The sequence below is a fragment of the Zootoca vivipara genome, chromosome 5 (assembly GCF_965207765.1).
Source record: "Zootoca vivipara chromosome 5, rZooViv2.hap1.1, whole genome shotgun sequence".
NCBI classification, from domain to species: Eukaryota; Metazoa; Chordata; class Lepidosauria; order Squamata; family Lacertidae; genus Zootoca; species Zootoca vivipara.
In genome coordinates this window covers 28,570,516-28,589,838 of record NC_142588.1, presented here as the reverse complement: position 1 = coordinate 28,589,838, position 19,323 = coordinate 28,570,516, and the positions used below count along the sequence as shown (strand labels likewise).

The following is a 19,323-nucleotide window of genomic DNA, read 5'->3' as shown; positions in this document are numbered from 1 at the left end:
TTGGGTCCAGTTGCCCATTCCTCGTGTATAAGGACATAACTTTAAAAGTCACCAGATGCCTGTATGACAAGCTTGAGTTAGGCCAGTGTTAATCCACAAACATGCCATGCGGGAAGTCGAGAAAATAGTGGTTTGCCTAAAGGCTGCCCAGTGAATTCATGAATGAACTGGGAGTTGAACTAGGGCACACCAATTCATACCTCATGCTTAAAATTGCCATGTTGCACAACCGAAAAACGACTTGAAAATGATTGTGTGTGTACTACACACACACACACTTTATTGTTTCTTACTGCCTCCTGACCATTTTTATCAATACGGGCCTGACAGACAGCTTTGCCAATATATATATATATATATATATATATATATATATATATATATATCAGTAAAACGGGAGATAAAACATTTGGTATTGATCATCCGTGAGGCTCCCTATGCTACATCTGAGACCAATTTATTTTCAACTTCACACTGACAAGTCCCTGTTCCCTTTAATCTATGAATTAATTGCCTGTCACTTCTCTCTGGCATTTTGAGATGCCAGCTGATTTCGTTTTGCGATATTAAAGATGTGTCTGTGTTTAGTAACTAAAAAGAGAAAGTGAAAAACACAGAAAAAACTAAGCATTTGGCAAGCAGCCAAACAGACTGCTCAATAAAGATGATTTTTCCCTTTTTTTAAAAAACCAACAACTCAGATTTAATTAGTTCATTAATTTATACTTATAAAATAAAAGCATTCGGCAAACTGAGAACGGGGAAGTCATGCTTCCCTGCGCGTCCCCAAGGAGTAGATCACCACTGACACAAAATTTACGTGCAATAAAGTTCTTCATCTGAAATCTCCAGTTTATCTAAGCAGCTATTCCAATATCCAGGGGCTTTATATATCACTCAAAGTCTATCTCTGTAGTGATAGCACGGCACAGAGAGCTATCCTACATCATAGCTAGGAATGCAAATGACATCCCTGTGTTTGGTTCAAGAACCATGCAAGCATTTATTTCCAGTACTCACAAATGCTCAAGGATGTTTGCAAGTACTTGGGGGGGGGGAACACTCCACTCGCAAATATCTAATGTTTCCCTTGCCCTGGAGCTTGAAGCTAGAATGAGAGTGGTTGCTTCAGTAATGAACAAGCTCAAATAAAAATACGAATTTATTCAAAGACAATTATATTAAAAATGGAAAGAAATTAAAGAAAGCTTAGGAAAATGGAATAAATTAAAATTATCATTATGGGGGAAAGTATCAATGATTAAAATGATGATACTCCCAAAAATTCTGTTCCTCTTCCAGACTGCACCTATGATAATAGGGACTAAATATCTGAAAGACTGCCAAAAAAGACCTTGCCAACTTTATTTGCCAAGGGAAAAAAGCTAGAATTAAATCTGAAATCATGATGGGGTCAAAAGAAATAGGAGGCTTCGCAGTTCCAGATTTAAGAAGATACTATGAAGCTGCATGTTGGAGCTGGTTGAAAGAGTGGATGTTACTTAAAAATATGGAGATCTTGGAATTAGAAGGCTGGGATAGAATTTATGGATGGCATGGCTATCTAATGTATGGGAAAATACAGGTACACAAAAGATTCCCGAATCACTTAGTGAGAAAGGCTATATTTGAAGTTTGGGAGAGAACAAAGGAGAAAATCATAGAAAAAACTCCTAGGTGGACCTCCCCGGTAGAGGCAACCTCTACACTCAGGAATAACGTAAGAAAATTGTGGCCTACCTACAAAGAGTTAGTGGAAGAAATGAATGAAAAACCAAAATTAAAAGATTATGAAGAATAAAAAAATGGGAATAAATTGACTGGAATGTTTTCAATTGAAAGTGACTTTTGAAAAAGATACAAAAAGTAGAGGGTTTGAAAATAAAATATCAAAGTTAGATAAAGAAGTCTTACAGAGTAAACAAAAAATACTTACAAAAATGTATAAATTATTAAATAACATACAAATAGATCAAGAAATCAAAAGTAAGAATATGTTAAGGTGGGGACAAGATTTAGGTTACGAAATTGAATATAAAGACTGGGCTAAATTTTGGACAAAAAAAATGTACATTTTATGGCTTCTTATCAATTAAAAGAAAACTTCATGAAGATGCATCATAGATGGTATATGTCGACAGATAGGCTGGCAAAAATGAAAAAAATAGGAGCTTTCACCCCTTCCTGCCTCTCAGTCAGCAGAGGTTCCTAGGCACTTCCTCCTCCTACCATGTAGCCTCTACATGCAGCAAAGATGGGCACTACAGCAGCAGATCCGATGCACCTGCATGGCTCCTCATCTTATCTGCTCCCGTGACCTTGGAGGAAATTGGAGGGGGGCAGTCTGTGCATATTTCTAAGTGTTTGTATTGCACTACTTGTCTTTGTAGTCAGGTTGCTGTTGGAAGCTTTACCTGGAATGGACAGAATTTTTTTAAAAGGATGCACGGGACAGGTTCCCCACCCTGGACCCAAATCCAAGATACTTGAATTTGGTACTGGGGATAAACATCCGTGCAGGGCACGGCTGAATGGTGGCTTGCAACAGAAGCTCCTGGAGTGCTCTGATTTGCAGCCCAAGTTTATAAGAGCCTTATACATAGACATAAGCTAATAAGTAATTAACATGACGAACACAACTAAAACCACCTCCCCCAGCCTACAATGCATCCAATGATTATGTGCAGAAAGCATGAAAAGTTGATATGGCAGCAAGCAACAATCACATCACATGTTTTCTGTTTTTTTATATATTATTATTATTATTATTATTATTATTATTATTATTATTATTATTGCCTCAAATTAGACTTGCCAGTTCTAGTATTCTACTAAATCTCATCAGGATCTAACCAAACAACCTGTAGGAGGTCTAAGGGCCTCCAAATTTAACTGAGCAGCTGTTCATTTCTCTTACATAAATGCACCCATTATACCTATCCTGAAGCTCCTATTAGTCCTACAATAGAAAACGTACAGGTGCAACGAACAGTTTTTACACCTGGCTGGCAAAGTCTTCTAAAAGATGACTCACTTCCAGAAAAATAAAAACGAGCAGCATATTCCGCTCATTATTCAATTCCAAAGGGAAGCATGTGACCTGAGGGGGGTCCAACGTCTTAGACTGAGTTTGCTCTTCAAAGGAATCATCATTTTAAAAAATGATTTTGAATCATTTTCCAAAGGGGGAGGAGCTGAAACAGCACAGAAAAGTAAAAGGAGAAATACTTATACAGTATTCATGAATGCAAATAGCATAGCTTCTTTTTAAAAAGTGTAGCTCTAATGCTTTCAGGTTAGAAGAAAAACAGTGATGAGAATATTATTGCTTAGCAAAAGTGCCAAAGGACAGAGCCTTCAATTGCAGGCGAAGTTTAATGCAAAGCATCGTCTTAAGTGATGAGACGTCCTATGAAAATCACACAATTGCTTAATTATGAAAAGTTGCTCATGGCAGAGTTTGGAAGATATTGAGACCAATAATAGCAACAGTAGTACTATTGCTTGCAGGCAATTCTTCTTCACGGCTAGCTACCAAGCTTGTGCTTAAACACAAGGTTGCATTGAACATCCGAGTAAGTTTTAACGCAAGATCTTCTCTACTCCACAGTTGCAACAGAGAAGTCCTTGGATGCCCAGAAACAGGGCAGTCTCTTACCTGTGATCTCATTCTCTTCTAGGTTGATTGTTTCAAGAGCTGGCAAAGAGGTCAGCTGTTCTGGAAAGCGACTAAATTTGTTCCTGGACAGGTTGATGACTCTCAGGTGCAGCAGGGTTCGGACCTCTTCTGGCAAGCGGTGGATACAATTCCCTTCCAGATTGAGTTCTGCAATTGGACAGGGTGAGAAATCATGAAAACCTGGCCAATCCAGAAAGACATTCTGCCAAACCGTCCTTTATTTCAGGCAGTGAGTGGCCCTGCCGTTAAGGACAAGTAATATAAAACAACACAGAGACTGAAGGAGAGAAGTTGTCAATGCTTGCTGGCCTCTTGCTAACAAAACAGGCCTGACAGCAGAAGCCAGCTTCTGTGATCTAACTCACTTGTGGAAAACTTACTTCTCACTCATCTGTGAGACTGAGCCAGTGGAGAAGACATTTCTGTCTAGCTAAAACTCTCAAGGAAATGTTGAAGCTGGGTTTCTTGTGCGGTGGTGTGGGAGTGGGAGGATGCAGCTGTTCTGCAGAATTCTAGATGTCTCTTTTTGCAGACTGACACAGATGGGGCAGCTCTGGCATTCCAGATGTTTTTGGACTCCAACTCCCATCAGCCCTTGAAAGCATGGCCAACAGTGAAGGATGCTGAGAGTTGCTGCCCAGCAACATCTTGAGGGCCACAGGTTCCCTGTCTCTGATTTAAGATATTTTTTTTTAATATACTTCCATTCATCAGAATAAATCATAGGATGATTTATAAAAATTAAAACTATAGCTAGGGGATTAAAATGCAGAACATTAATAGCAAGCAGAAGAAGAAAGACAAAACACTGATACTTAAAATGACTGAAAGGATGAAGAAAAGGTTTTACCCTGGTACCTAAAAAGTCAACAAGATGGTATCGGAAGAGTCTTCTCACAGAGGGTATTCCACAATGCTACAAACAAACAAACAAACAAACAAACAAACAAACAAACAATCCCTTTGAGCCTCACCTTAGATGGGGCTAGGGGGGGGGGGGCTCAGGAATTATCTTAGAGCTCAAGCACAACGGCATGCAAAAAGGCAGTTCATGAGATTCCCAATCCATTAAAGGCTTTAAAACAAATATGTAAGTGCCAGAATTTTGAAATGAGCTCATAAGCAAATAGGTATCCAGCAAAACTATTTCATCATTGTTGTTGTCGTTGTCATCATCACTAATTGGATTTCTTGCCTGCCTTTCACCATAAGGTCCCAGGACAGGTTACAACAATATATATAACAGGCTTGTAATTTATTTAGACTGATTTTATTCAGATGGATATGGTGAATCCTAAAAACATACACTTCGGTTGTCGAAAGTGACACCTGGCCTAATGAGCTGGTCCAGTCAAAATCTGGCAGCTTTATTTTGCGCAAACTGAGTCTTCATGAGGTCTTCAAAAGGCAGACTGGCAGACTGGTTTAACACCTGAACAAAGCACTGCATAAACAATGGGCTGAGACTATAAAGCATGCTAATAACCACCCCTCTCAGAACAGATTTCAGGAGCAAGAGAGATTAATCATCTCAGTGTATGTCTGGTTTATGTTGTCAGATATCAGGATTTATTTCTCCATATGGAACTCAGTTTCCCCCCTTCACTTTATGGTTATTGTGGGGGGGGGTGGCATAGAAGAAAGAGACACTCTAAAATTTGGGTTTTAATTAATCTAAGGTTCACTTGGGTCCAATATGTAGGCGTTTAGACGGAAAGTTTCAGGATTTTGGTCTATTTCCAAGACTCCTAATTTCTAGAGCAAAACCTTGACTTTTTAGATAGATAACTTGAGCCTTCATTCAATATTCTCTCTAATGAGAAGTCTACAGAAATCTCTACAGGCCAATTTGAAGAGATATGGTGCTTCTGATACAATGCAAAAAGCATTCATTATTAAGCATGACTTTGAAGACAGTTCATCAGGCAGAACCATGCCTGCCCACTGTGTGGACCTGCTGAAACTTACTTTCTGCAAACAATTAACTAAAAAGAAAGAGGAAGAAAGCAGAGAGGGGGACCCTTTCTACCTTACAGTTAGAAAGTGGTAGATTTTGAGGCAACATATCATGGAGAACCTACTTAAGCTGTTCTTAGCATTTTAATAATACGAAGAAATCCACATTGTCCCATTTTAGGGCAAGAGGCAAACATTACACTCAAAAACAGAAACAAAGCAAGTGTTCCTTGCTGTGTGACATTGTGCCATATATTTAAAAGGTATTTTCATCATGCTTTTCTTAGCATCAAAGCAGTTTATGTAGCAGTAAGAACTGAAAACAAACAAAATAAATAAATAAAATGAAAATAAAAAACTGAACCCAACAAATTGAGCAGGCAATCACAATTCCTTGTTAGCAACTTGCTCCAGAGAAGGCTGAAGCTGAATAAAGCCCTATCAGCCTCTGCAAAGCTCCTTGTCTGAAGAATGGAATTCTTAACAGGGCGAACCTCCTGTCCCAAAGACAGGTGCTACTTCTCCTAACTGAGAAATCCTTCAATGTGCCTACTTTCATTACAACTTCTTTAAAGTCAAACAAGAGCATAACAGCTCCGCTGAATCAGATCAAAGGCCTATCTAGTCTAGCATCCTAATTCCCAATCAGGTGCCTAAGGAGAAGCCCAAAAGGAGGACACGAGGACAACAACCTTCCAGCAAATGGTATCCAACGGAGTATTGCCTCTTGACCCTAGAGCAGTTGGTTGCAAACTTGGGTCCCCAGCTGTTGTTGCACTACAACTCCCATCATCCCTAGCTAGCAGGACCAGTGGTCAGGGATGGTAGGAGTTGTAGCCCAACAACAGCTGGGGACCCAAATCTGAGAAACTCTGCCCTAGAGGTTGTGTCAGGCATAGGCAAACTCAGCCCTGCAGATGTTTTGGGACTACAACTCCCATGATCCCTAGCTAACAGGATCAGGGGTCAGGGATGATAGGAATTGTAGTCCCAAAACATCTCTGGAGGGATGAGTTTGCCTATGCCTGGGTTATGTAGGGACGGTCTTAGTCTCTAGGAATCTCTCCAATCGCCTTTCATGCTAAGTTGGCTGCCGTGACCACAATGTAGGGCAGCAGATTCCACTTTTCAGCTACATGCTGTTTGAAACAATTCTGTCTATCCTGGATTGCTAACTACTCCAGTTCATTGGATGACCCCATCACCATGGAAATTTTTATGGACTTCGATCATATCCCCAACCCCCCTTAACTTTTTTTTTTTAACCCGAATGTTGTAACCTTTCTTCATTGCAGAGCTGCTGCAGCTTTTGATCATTTTGATTGGCCTTTTCTAGTTCCACAATAGCCTTTTTGAGATGCTGTGAACACCTAATTGCAATTCATTTCCCAGCCTATTTTCTGCCATGTGAGCAGCAAGTGGAAAGAGGAAGCCGCTGCCAAACAACAAAGGAAGGAGCCGGAGCAGCAATTTGCTTGTCTCTCCAGCAAGGAAAACACTACCAGCCCCCCATGTTGCCTGTGGTTCGGATGGATCCCCGCAGGAATGATGGGCCTCTTCTTGCTGGGAGCGCAAGGCGAGGTGTCTGCTTTTGAGAGCTCTCCAGCTGCTGTAATGTGCATGACACTCAATAACTGACAAGGAGAGGCAGTCAGGGAATAAGCCTTTGCCGTCTGGTGGATGCTTGGAAAGGTTTCGTTACATCACAAAAAGTAAGATTGCTAATACTGTACAACGAATTAGTATAAGCAATGGAAAAAGAAAAAAACCCCACAAATCATACATCAAGGTGAATGGTGCTTTTTACAAGAGCAACCAGATCATGGGTAGGAAAACTAAGACCCGGGGGCTGGACCGGGCCCAATCGCCTTCTAAATCCGGCCCGCGGACGGTCCGGGAATCAGCGTGTTTTTACATGAGTAGAATGAGTCCTTTTATTTAAATTGCATCTCTGGGTTATCTGTGGGGCCTGCCTGGTGTTTTCACATTAGTAGAATGTGTCCTTTTATTTAAAATGCATCTCTGGGTTATTTGTGGGGTATAGGAATTCGTTCATTTCCCATGGTCCAGAGCACGCCAGGCACTCCTGTCTTCCACTGCCTCCCGTAGTTTGGTCAAACTCATGTTGGTAGCTTCGAGAACACTGTCCAACCATCTCGTCCTCTGTCGTCCCCTTCTCCTTGTGCCCTCCATCTTTCCCAACATCAGGGTCTTTTCCAGGGAGTCTTCTCTTCTCATGAGGTGGCCAAAGTATTGGAGCCTTAGCTTCACAATCTGTCCTTCCAGTGAGCAGTAGTTTGTATAGGCTAGACTTTTTGCTGTTTGCCAATTCACTACACACTCTTGCATTCAATTCTGCTTTCAAGGCATTGGGCTAGAACAAAAAGCAGACAGTAAAAAGCCTGGAGTCTCTGAGATGATCAAAATTCACAAGCAGAAGTACACTCTTGGGCTTTGAAAAGATAAGATATTAAAGAAGTTCTGCACAGTTTGACAGAGGATTAGCTTCCCCATTCCTTTGCAATTTTCTTTTATGTAAGGAAGTTTTGCACAGACTGGATGCCTTTGATGTCAAGGCGTATATACCGGTATTTGTTGCCAAAGATAAAGGCTAAATGAGATATCATCTGCAAATCTGCCAATTTGCTAATGAATTCATCTCCCCATTCTGGAACAGTTTTACTGTGACAAGGAAGTGGATCAAAGATTAAGTCTTTGTTGATCTGGATGAAGAAGAATGCTATTTGCTGAAACTGTGTTCCATAATCTATGTGGGTACCTTTCATGTTCTGACACAGACTAGCATGAAAATTTAACTACACCAGAGATTATAACACCATCTTGTCTCTCATGATGAGGAATGCTTGCAGTAGAATTGCATCAGCATGATCCTGGATATAGAATTTGATGTTACAAAGTGGTTCTAGAATCAAATGACGCTCCTCCTCCCAGGGCAATCTGATTTGTAAGGAACATCTACAGCACCCTTCCCCAATCTGGTGTCCTCAATGGTCAGGGAAGATGCAAGTTTCAATGCAAGACATCTGGAGGGATCCAGGTTGAGGAAGGCTGATAGAGAGTTAAATCAGAGATGTTAAAATAAAAGCCCAGCACACAACATATCTAGGTTCTGGTTTTTCCTTCTGTATAAATAATAGATTTTTTTTAATCCATTGTCCTTAATCAGCAGAGAGATTATGAATACATCACGTTCCAGCACGTGTCTGTGCTTTTAAATGTATTTCTTTATAAATATATCACCATTCATCTCCTGCCTCTTCTGCCCAAGCCAAGTGCTCCGAGAGGCTTACAGAAATAGAACTACTCCTACACAGCAATTCAACAGAAAATTAAATGGTACCCACTTCAGCTGAGCTGCCACTTGGAGCAAAATTCTAGATCTCTCTCCATTGCCTCACAGCACAAGCCAAATAATTCCCTTGCATGTGCTTGTGGTGGGAGAATCCGGAGTGGAAAGGGTCTTGTACGAACTCAGAGGACTGTATGCATTGTTAACCTTGATGGATTGAAAAGAATCTACTGGGAAATGTTAACAGATGGAATACACCAAACAAACAAACAAAAAAAGCAACCTCAAGAAGGCCGTTGATAGCCCTAGTGCTCACGAAGCGTCTAGGGAGATAACGTTGTGCCTAGTAGACTGCTAAACTTCAGGCTACTAAAAGGGGACTCACTCACATGATGGGGTGACCCCTCTTTCCACCGCTACCCCACCAACAATGTGCACATAAATAATAAGATATAAAGGAGATGGGTTCTAAGCTAGCCTTCTCCCCAACATGCTATATTTCCATTGTGTAAGGATGTTCTTTTGTTTTTAATTGGGGAATTTATCTTCATGTGAACTCCCCATCTTTAATTGGAAGTAGCATAATCGAGACACAGGTTGAGCTCACCGTTCGTTGCTTTTGAGAATTGGGAGATGCAGTTACTGTCTGCATTTTATGTGGCGTGCTTCAAATCTTCTCTTCTTCAGAGGAAAAAGATCCCAGAACAGATAAGCACGGAAGAAGATCTTGCTGGATCAGGCCAAAGGCCCATTTCGTCCAGCATCCTTTTCTCACAGCGGCCAACCCAATGGCTATGGGGTGCTCGCAAGCAGAACTTCAGCACCACAGCTCTTGCCACCTAAAATTCCCAACAAGTGGTATTCAGAGGTGATGATTTGACAAATGATTTGATCAATCTCTCAAGGAGTGCCACCAAAATCCTTTGGGATTCACAGCTGCTTCTGTTTCTTTCATCGCTTGTATTGGAGACACCAATATTTCCCTCTTGTGCACTGCATTCAAAGGTATTGCTTTTAAGGATGTTTCACACAGAGCCAGGATACAGGGCATTAGAGTGGGGACTGTGCTGTGGGCTATTCAGCAATTGTGCAAAGTATATTTTGCTGCATGCACCAATTTAAAAGCTGCAGAGTACAAGACAGAATAGTTTCACAAATGATAGCATACACCAATCACCTCCATGCATTCCTGTGTAGGAAAAGGGTCTGAAGCGAAGCAGCCCCAAGACATCTATTTCATTGTGAGAAACTCCAAGGAGTTGTATTGATTGCCATCAGACTCCCATAGTTTTCAGGATACAATCCACTCTAGCGACAAGATGCACCTCTACCTTTCTTTCATAAAGTCAAATGACAAACCCGGAGTGGGAACGCCAGCAACCCTTTCTTTCATAAAAACACATTTTCACTTATCGTCCAACCCAGCCCTGCATTAATGTGCATTAAAACCCACTGATGGGAAAGCACCCAGGCATAAATAACAAGAGCAGCCATGGATTGACACATCCATTCTTTGTCCAGCATGGTCTTGGTAATTAACTTAAGCAGGAGTGAATGGTATCCATATAAATGATGTGCTCTCTCAAGCAGAGCATGTAGCACAGCAAGCAACAACACGCAACAAGTGTCTCGCAAAAGCAGCGACTAGGAGCATCCATCTCACACAGCATGTCATCAGATCCTATTACACTGGAATTGTTTGGAAATGGTGATTAAGGTTGACATTTATCCACAACAAATAGAATCCACATATATATACGGGACCTTATCACCATCGCAAATCGAGTCTAGTTTTTTCTCTCTTCTCCAATATCTGATGTACCTTGGAGCAGCTTCCCACACGGCTCGCGTTTGTTGAAAAGGCAATACAGAATCACCATTAAATTTCATTGAGAAGTAAACTTAGCTAAAGTCAAATGACAAACCCGGAGTGGGAACGCCAGCAACCTTCTCAGCAGAAGGAGGCATTGGGGGCTTTACTAGGCGTGGGAAGACCACAGACTTTGTGCCACCACTGCTATCTCACCACCAGAAAACCATTCAGCAAAAATGGCTGTGTCGCACCTGAAATGCCAGGGCTAGACAGAATCAGAAAATTCCAGAGAGTCTGAAGCCATGGGGGTAGGGAATGAAAATAGGGAAGAACATACGGTACATTACTTAACAGCATGGTTTTATAATGAGAAAGAGAGAAAAAAGAGCATTGCTTATAAAATAAAATAAAATTTAAAAACATGGTTTTCTAATAAAATGGTCATGAGAATGGCTAAATGAGTCAGCCATCTGGGTGGTTGTAAGATCCTGATAGCAAAAGGTAAATCTTGAAAGTTGGCAAACTAAATCCAGCTCTCGGATCTGTTGGGGAAACATCATTTGGGAAGGAACACTGCTTGTTTAGTTTAGAAACATGGAAAGGGTAACAAAAGAAGTGGAGGAAATTCTGAGAAAGAAGAAAAACACACACGAAGACAGCATTAGCTTTACAGATCATCATTTCAAATCCCCAGCTTATGCAGAGTTCTACTATGGAGAGCTTTTAAATTATGGAGGAAACTATCTGATTTTAAAATAGTGCTTGTGCATTAACATCTTCCATTGGCCTCCAGGTACTTTGTTTCAGGCTGTTGTTATGTTTAGTCATGTCCAACTCTTTGCGACCCCATGGACCAGAGCACGCCAGGCACTCCTGTCTTCCACTGCCTCTCACAGTTTGGTCAAACTCATGTCCGTAGCTTCGAGAACACTGTCCAACCATCTCGTCCTTTGTAGTCCCCTTCTCCTTGTGCCCTCCATATTTCCCAACATCAGGGTTTTTTTCCAGGGAGTCTTCTCTTCTCATGAGGTGGCCAAAGTATTGGAGCCTCAGCTTCACGATCTGTCCTTCCAGGGAGCACTCAGGGCTGATTTCCTTAAGAATGGATAGGTTTGATCTTCTAGCAGTCCATGGGACTCTCAATAGTCTCTTCCAGCACCACAATTCAAAAGCATCAATTATTCGGCAATCAGCCTTTTTTATGGTCCAGCTCTCACTTCCATACATCCTTACTGGGAAAACCATAGCTTTAACTATACAGTGGTACCTCGGGTTAAGAACTTAATTCTTTCTGGAGGTCTGTTCTTAACTTGAAACTGTTCTTAACCTGAAGCACCACTTTAGCTAATGGGGCCTCCTGCTGCCGCCGCGCTGCCACCGCACGATTTCTGTTCTCATCCTGAAGCAAAGTTCTTAACCTGAGGTACTATTTCTGGGTTAGCAGAGTCTGTAACCTGAAGTGTTTGTAACCAGAGGTACCACTGTATGGATTTTTGTCGGCAGCTTTTTAAGATGCTGTCTAGGTTTGTCATTGCTTTTCTCCCAAGAAGCAGGCGTCTTTTAATTTCGTGACTGCTGTCACCATCTGCAGTGATCAAGGAGCCCAAGAAAGTAATCTGTCACTGCCTCCATTTCCTCCTCTTCTATTTGCCAGGAGGTGATGGGACCAGTAGCTATGATCTTAGTTTTCTTGATGTTGAGCTTCAGACCGTATTTTGCACTCTCCTCTTTCACCCTCATTAAGAGGTTCTTTAATTCCTCCTCACTTTCTGCCATCAAAGTTGTGTCATCTGCATATCTGAGGTTGTTGATGATATTTCTTCCGGCAATCTTAATTCTGGCTTGGGATTCATCTAGTCCAGCCTTTCGCATGATATATTCTGCATGTAAGTTAAATAAGCAGGGAGACAATATACAGCCTTGTTGTACTCCATTCCCAATTTTGAACCAATCAGTTGTTCCACATCCAGCAGGGAAACTGCCTGACTTCCCCATAATCATAGAAGTTGAAAATAGGCGCCCAACCTCTTTCCTCATTGGCTCCCTGCCTTAACAGCTGGATATAACTGAGTTGTTTTTAACTTTGCTTTTCCCTAAATTCGCAACTGTTGCGGGGGACTGCTAATTTGATCAGGGAAGCAAGCAGGGCTGTGGGGAGGGGAGGGGGGGAGAGAGAAAGAGATTTTGCCCTTTCTTCCCATGTACTTTTCCTGGTCTGTTGCACAAAGTCCCCACCTGTCTTTTCCCCAAAGGGCTAACAGCCGACTCAGAGGCGAAATAAAGAATGCCTATAGGGTGCACAGGAGAAGCCTATGGTCATGCTTCTCAACTCAGAAGCTTTTTCATCTTTTCTTTATAAGCTGTCTTTACATTTCTACAACAGCGTACCTTCAACCTCCTCAAGTCTTTTAATGCTGCCAGCATAATACGAATCCATTCTAAATTGTGATGGTGAGAAGTGAAGGTTTAGCTTAGACTGTTTGCCACTCAGCTGAGAGGAAAGATGCAACAGGCAAGGTGACCCCGACTTCCTTACAGAACTTGGCATTTCACAGCTGCCTGAAGATCCCATTAGGGCTGAGCCCCAATCCCTTTGGAATTATAAGGAACTAGTGTCATTGAGCCCGTTAAATAAACGGGCGCTAGAACATATGTTGTCAAACATTTGTAAAAACCCTTGTGAGCAGAGCCGCGCACGCGCCTGTCGCTTGCTGGCTTGCGCGGGAGGGCGGACGTGCACGCGTGCGTTCCCTCCCCGAAGCCCCGGCACTTCTTTGGTCTCTTTTCATCCCCTCACCAGCTTTTAACACACCCACCACAGCCAACCCGCCCTCACCCCCAACCCGCCCGCCAGCACCCCGGCTTCCCTCCTTCTCACCTCTCCTCAGCGGCAGCAGCGACGCTGCCTGCGTCTATAGAGTCCTCACTCCCACTCGGCAGCCGCCCCCCAGTACATTCCAGAGAGAGCAGGCAAGGTGGACGGGACCTCCATCCAACACCGACCGACTAACCGGCCAGAGCAGACCGTTCCATCCTGCTCCACCGCCGCTGCCAACGAACAACACACGACTCTCAAGCACTGACGGACTGATTGTCTGAACTGAGGGAGGGAGGGAGCCGAATGGCTCGTGTCTCTGCGCTCCAAGTCCCAACAGCTGTCCTTGGGGCACATGCGCAGTAGCGCAAACCCACAGACACAGGGACTGGACGCAGAGACACTTGGACTTTATTATATAGGATACCTCTCAGCCAGGCCCCTGGCAGTGTGCAAACAGCCTAAGGAGAACAGCCCAAGATCATCTCTCCCTGCCAGGGTTACAGGACCAAGGCCTCTCTGACCATGTGATGACAGTCTGTGGTCAGGACAACAAAAGGTCTGGAAGGAGGAGGCTTCAGCAACCGATCTCCTGAGATCTGGGGAAGAGTATGAGAGCCCGGTCAGAAGACAGCATCTTTCGATAGGATGGAGCCAAGACTTCTGCACTCACCAGGAGCAAGATGAGATGTATGACAAAACTCCACTCCCTCCTCTTCCTCTAAATTCCTAAACAGGCTACTGCACTGAGCATTGGGAAGACCAACATATATACCTTGTAGAGTGAGCGAGTATTTGCACACTCTTTGATTACCTGAACCAGGGGGCGCAAGCAGGGGGGGGCACACATGCACCCCCAGAGACCTTCCCAGGCATTCATAGGGTCCTCCCCCTGCAAATTAGGTTTGGAAGAAGAATTCTGTCATAGCCCATTAGGTACCGGTAGGTTGTGGTGTGTGCTTGATTGCATTGTGTTTGTGTGCTGCTCACAAAAGTTTCTCCAGCCTGGGCCACAAGAAGTTGGTAACTCTTGCAAACATGGTGTTCCTACACAGAAGAAAAAGTGTGTGTGACAGAGGTGTGTGTGTGTGTGTGTGTGTCTTCAGTAGCCTCGCCAGGTCTTTGAGGTTGGGCTTTATGAGCAACAGAGATTTGATCACAGATCTCCTGCATCATATATACATGTATGATGAAACAATGCAGTTGTCAGAAGATGTTTTGAAGAAGATAGGGAACAGGACTGAAGTCTCCGTTCACAGCTGTAGAGAGGAGACTTCAATTCTGCAGGGTGCTGCTTCAAAGTGCACTGTAGGGTTGTTTGAAAGTGCTTTTGCAAACAGCCCCACTTTGCTCATTGAGCCATTTTAATGTATTTTAAATCTTTGTTGGAAGCTGCCCAGAGCTGCCCAGAAACCCAGCCAGATGGGCAGGGTACAAATAATAATAATAATAATAATAATAATAATAATAATAATTATTATTATTATTATTATTATTATTATTATTATTAAACAGGCGCTTTAAAGAGCAGTGCAGGGCTGTTTCCAAAAGGGAATTCAGCATAATGAATGACAGGAGGGCAGCCCCACCCCCCTGTCAAATGTGGTTCACAAGGGGTGGGGAGATAAAAGACCTGGCTCACACTAGAAATTTTGTGGCTTTATTTCTTCCTATATACATAAAAATGTAATGCTGTTGTGAAGTTGCAGTTTGCAGCAGCCATGCCAGCTCCAGTGCAATGAATGGCAGGCAAGTAAGCAAGCAAGCAGCACGGGTGACAGGCAGCCCACACGAGCTTCACAGAGCTGTGGCCACAGGGAGGTGGGGAGCATTAAAAAAACCCATGGCCTGAAACACCTCAAAAATTCATAGAGTTGGAAAAGACCAAAAGGGCCATCCAGTCCAACCCCCTGCCAAGCAGGAAACACCATCAAAGCATTCTTGACATATGCTTGTCAAGCCTCTGCTTAAAGACCTCCAAAGAAGGAGACTCCACCACACTCCTTGGCAGTAAATTCCACTGCCGAACAGCTCTTACTGTCAGGAAGTTCTTCCTAATGTTTAGGTGGAATCTTCTTTCTTGTAGTTTGAATCCATCGCTCCGTGTCCGCTTCTCTGGAGCAGCAGAAAACAACCTTTCACCCTCCTCTATATGACATCCTTTTATATATTTGAACATGGCTATCATATCACCCCTTAACCTTCTCTTCTCCAGGCTAAACATACCCAGCTCCCTAAGCCGTTCCTCATAAGGCATCGTTTCCAGGCCTTTGACCATTTTGGTTGCCCTCCTCTGGACACGTTCCAGCTTGTCAGTATCCTTCTTGAGCTGTGGTGCCCAGAACTGGACATAGTACTCCAGGTGAGGTTTGACCAGAGCAGAATACAGTGGTACTATTACTTCCCTTGATCTAGATGCTATACTCCTATTGATGCAGCCCAGAATTGCATTGGCTTTTTTAGCTGCTGCATCACACTGTTGACTCATGTCAAGTTTGTGGTCTACCAAGACTCCTAGATCCTTTTCACATGTACTGCTCTCAAGCCAGGTGTCACCCATCCTGTATTTGTGCCTTTCATTTTTTTTGCCCAAGTGTAGTACCTTACATTTCTCCTTGTTACAATTCATCTTGTTTGCTTTGGCCCAGTTGTCTAATCTGTTAAGGTCATTTTGAAGTGTGATCCTGTCCTCTGAGGTATTAGCCACCCCTCCCAATTTGGTGTCACCTGCAAACTTTAAAAGGGAGCAGGGCTTGGAGCAAGCTGCTAATCAGACAGGTTTCTAAAAACCTGCCTAACTTCAAGTCACTGAATCATACAGATTGTCAGTGCTGAGAGTTATATTTGCCTTTTCTGGTCACACCTCACGGAATATCTGAATGGTGACGTATCAAGATTCTATTCTTTTGAGCTTCAATTCAGACAATGGTTTCCTGTTCCACACTACAGGGTCAAAGGTAAGCTGGTTGTGCTATCACCAATAACTGCTGTCACAAGCGGTCACTCTGTTTATCTTAAACTTTACAAAGAATGGTTACAGACCGTGCTTTTTGCAGTCTAATGATTTGGTCCCACTGTTTATAACTTCCTATCTTCCGTGCCAAGGGCACTTTATGCAACAGATGAAGTAAGTTATTGTTCTAAATCTGCTAAGTCTTTACCATACCATGATGATTTTGATGGCGATATTCACCTGCCCTTCACCCTAAGGCCCCAGGGCAGGTTACAACAATTAGAACAGAATATTGAAAACAGTTTGAAACAACTTACATTCACAGAAATAAGGCAAGTGCCCCAATGTGGCCCATGACCCTTGGGTGGTTTTGCTGCAACAGATTAACACATGCACCCCACTAGAAGCCGTCAACTTTTGAGAGTTTATGCCAGGGATGGGCAGACTTCAGACTTCCCAGATCTACTTTGTATTTTTTTACTGGAAACCCAAGAACCCCCAACCAGAACCAAATGCAAATGAGATAGAGTTAGAATTAAATAACAGGGTGCCTCTGAGCACATTCTGAACCCAGAAATTTGTTTTCAGAACCAGAACTGAATGGAGTGAGCTCATGGCCATTGCACCCAGAAGTCCATTCCTTGTTAGGTCCACCCACCCACTCACTGCATTTCAGCAGCCTAGGTGGGGGAAGTAGTTCTGCTGCTGCTGTTAACTGGGTGTCAGAATTCCGTGCTGAGCTGCCGCAAACCAGCCAGAGACCCATCAGCTCTACCTTTTACCCACCCATTTGGATGATACGAAAAGGGCTTCCAACCTCCAAATAACCATCACCTAACACTAACCTGTTCCGCCTCCTGCCTCATCTATAAATTAGAGCATGCTGCTAACATCTTTCACTTCTCCCAAACTCATACTCAAAAGAGCACTCTGCACATAAATAATGGTAAAGGTAAAGGTAAAGGGACCCCCGACCATTAGGTCCAGTCGTAACCGACTCTGGGGTTGCAGCGCTCATCTCGCGTTATTGGCCGAGGGAGCCGGCGTACAGCTTCCAGGTCATGTGGCCAGCATGACAAAGCCACTTCTGGCGAACCAGAGCAGCACACGGAAACGCCGTTTACCTTCCCGCTATAGTGGTACCTATTTATCTACTTGCACTTTGGCGTGCTTTCAAACTGCTAGGTTGGCAGGGACCGAACAACGGGAGCTGAACGGGGATTCGAACCGCCGACCTTCTGATCGGCAAGCCCTAGGATCTGTGGTTTAACCCACAGCGCCACCCGCGTCCCTTATAAATAATGGTAGCTACTGTGTAAACACAAAATGATAGGCCAGTTTAAGTTAGCCTGCTTACAGATTAACACTCATTAGTCTTCTCCAATAATTAAATTACCAATGCTCTCATAAACAGACTGGAACAGTTATCTGCCCTTCCCAGCCCCTGAAAATACACCCCTTTCTGTAGAATGAATGGGTAGTGGTTATTTGCCTATCACAGTCTCTCAGCAGGTTCCCTACAGTACACGGCCAACAGGCATAGTAAGTAGCTGCATAAAGAGGCAAAATAACATAGTGCCAATAAGTATCATGTTGTCTGGAAACCTGACTGGCTCCCTCAAGCATAAGAAGTCTAGTTTCCAATAAAATGAAACGCTTCAGATGCATTCTGTTCTGACTCCAAAGCTATTGAAATGATTCTCTCTGCCGGAGAGTTTGTAATTCCTAAAATACTTTGTTTAAAAGCATGCTGCTTTCTGAAAAGGCTTAAAAGTCCAAAATGCTTTAGGCAGAAGTTCCACAAGAACTGGTGGCAAGCTCAGGACAATTGAGAGTCCTGCTCGCTTTCCTGCCAGGTTTATGCATTTTCAACTGCGAGTTCCAACTCCCATGTCTCCCTGAGCAGTCTCCATCAGCAGCCATTACACCTGGCTGCATCAGAAGAGGGAGAAGAGAATGTTTGCCAGGGTGGAAATGCATCTAGAATCCTGCAGGTGGGTGGGGGAAGCAGATTGGAAGGTGAAAATATGAGTGGATGAAGAAAGAGGCAAGCATCTCTACGGCTCCAGCACTCACCATGGCATCTGCATGAGGTTGCTTTTCATTGAAATCTTTCCCTGCATGTGTTGCAGATCACACTCTTAAACCATTACACTGCTCCAATCCTCAGCTGGCAACATCCAACGACATTTGGCTGCTAGCACAATGGGAACTCACTTGCACAACAGGGTTTCTGGTTTTCCTCCTTACCCCGCTGCCCTCTCTATGCACCCCAAATTTTCTCCAGAGCATCCCCTAACCCTCAAAGCAGACTTGAGGGGCTCAAAGGGAAGGGGAGAAGCCTTCTGATGTGAGCAGACACCTCCTTGGGCTAAGCTGGCTCTTGACCTCACCCAATATTTGTAGAATAGAATCATCAAGCATTAATTTCAACACCTCTAAGACAACTCCACAGACTGCAAGGAAGGTACCATTTAGGTAACAAATGATGAACATCACCACTTAGGTTATACCAGGCAGAGGGACATTAGCATTTCCCACAGCTAATTTCCACCCAACCTTACAAAGCTTTTGCTACAACTGCTAAAATGTATTATCTCCCCACTGATTTCAAGCCCCTAGCTATCCTTAACTCAACTATTCAATCACCCTGTGTCTGTTTGGGCCCATTTATCAACATGTGTGGGTTGTTTGCTTTTTCATGTCCCTATTAAATTACATCAAGGACTTCAAGTTTCATTACGTTCACCATCTAGATGTGTCATTTTTCACTAATGCTTATTTTATTTACACACGG

The 19,323-nt window shown here is 43.2% G+C and overlaps 1 protein-coding gene across 4 annotated transcripts in view; it reads right to left on the bottom strand.

The window, feature by feature from the left end:
• Positions 1–19,323, bottom strand: part of LRRC20 (leucine rich repeat containing 20) — a 78,805-nt gene that overhangs the window by 40,535 nt on the left and 18,947 nt on the right. For all 4 annotated transcript variants that reach the window (XM_088670249.1, XM_035138430.3, XM_088670250.1 and 1 more), the window contains exon 4: positions 3,659–3,826. In XM_088670249.1, the coding sequence (XP_088526375.1) occupies positions 3,659–3,826 (168 nt within the window). The remainder of the gene's footprint in view (positions 1–3,658; positions 3,827–19,323) is intronic.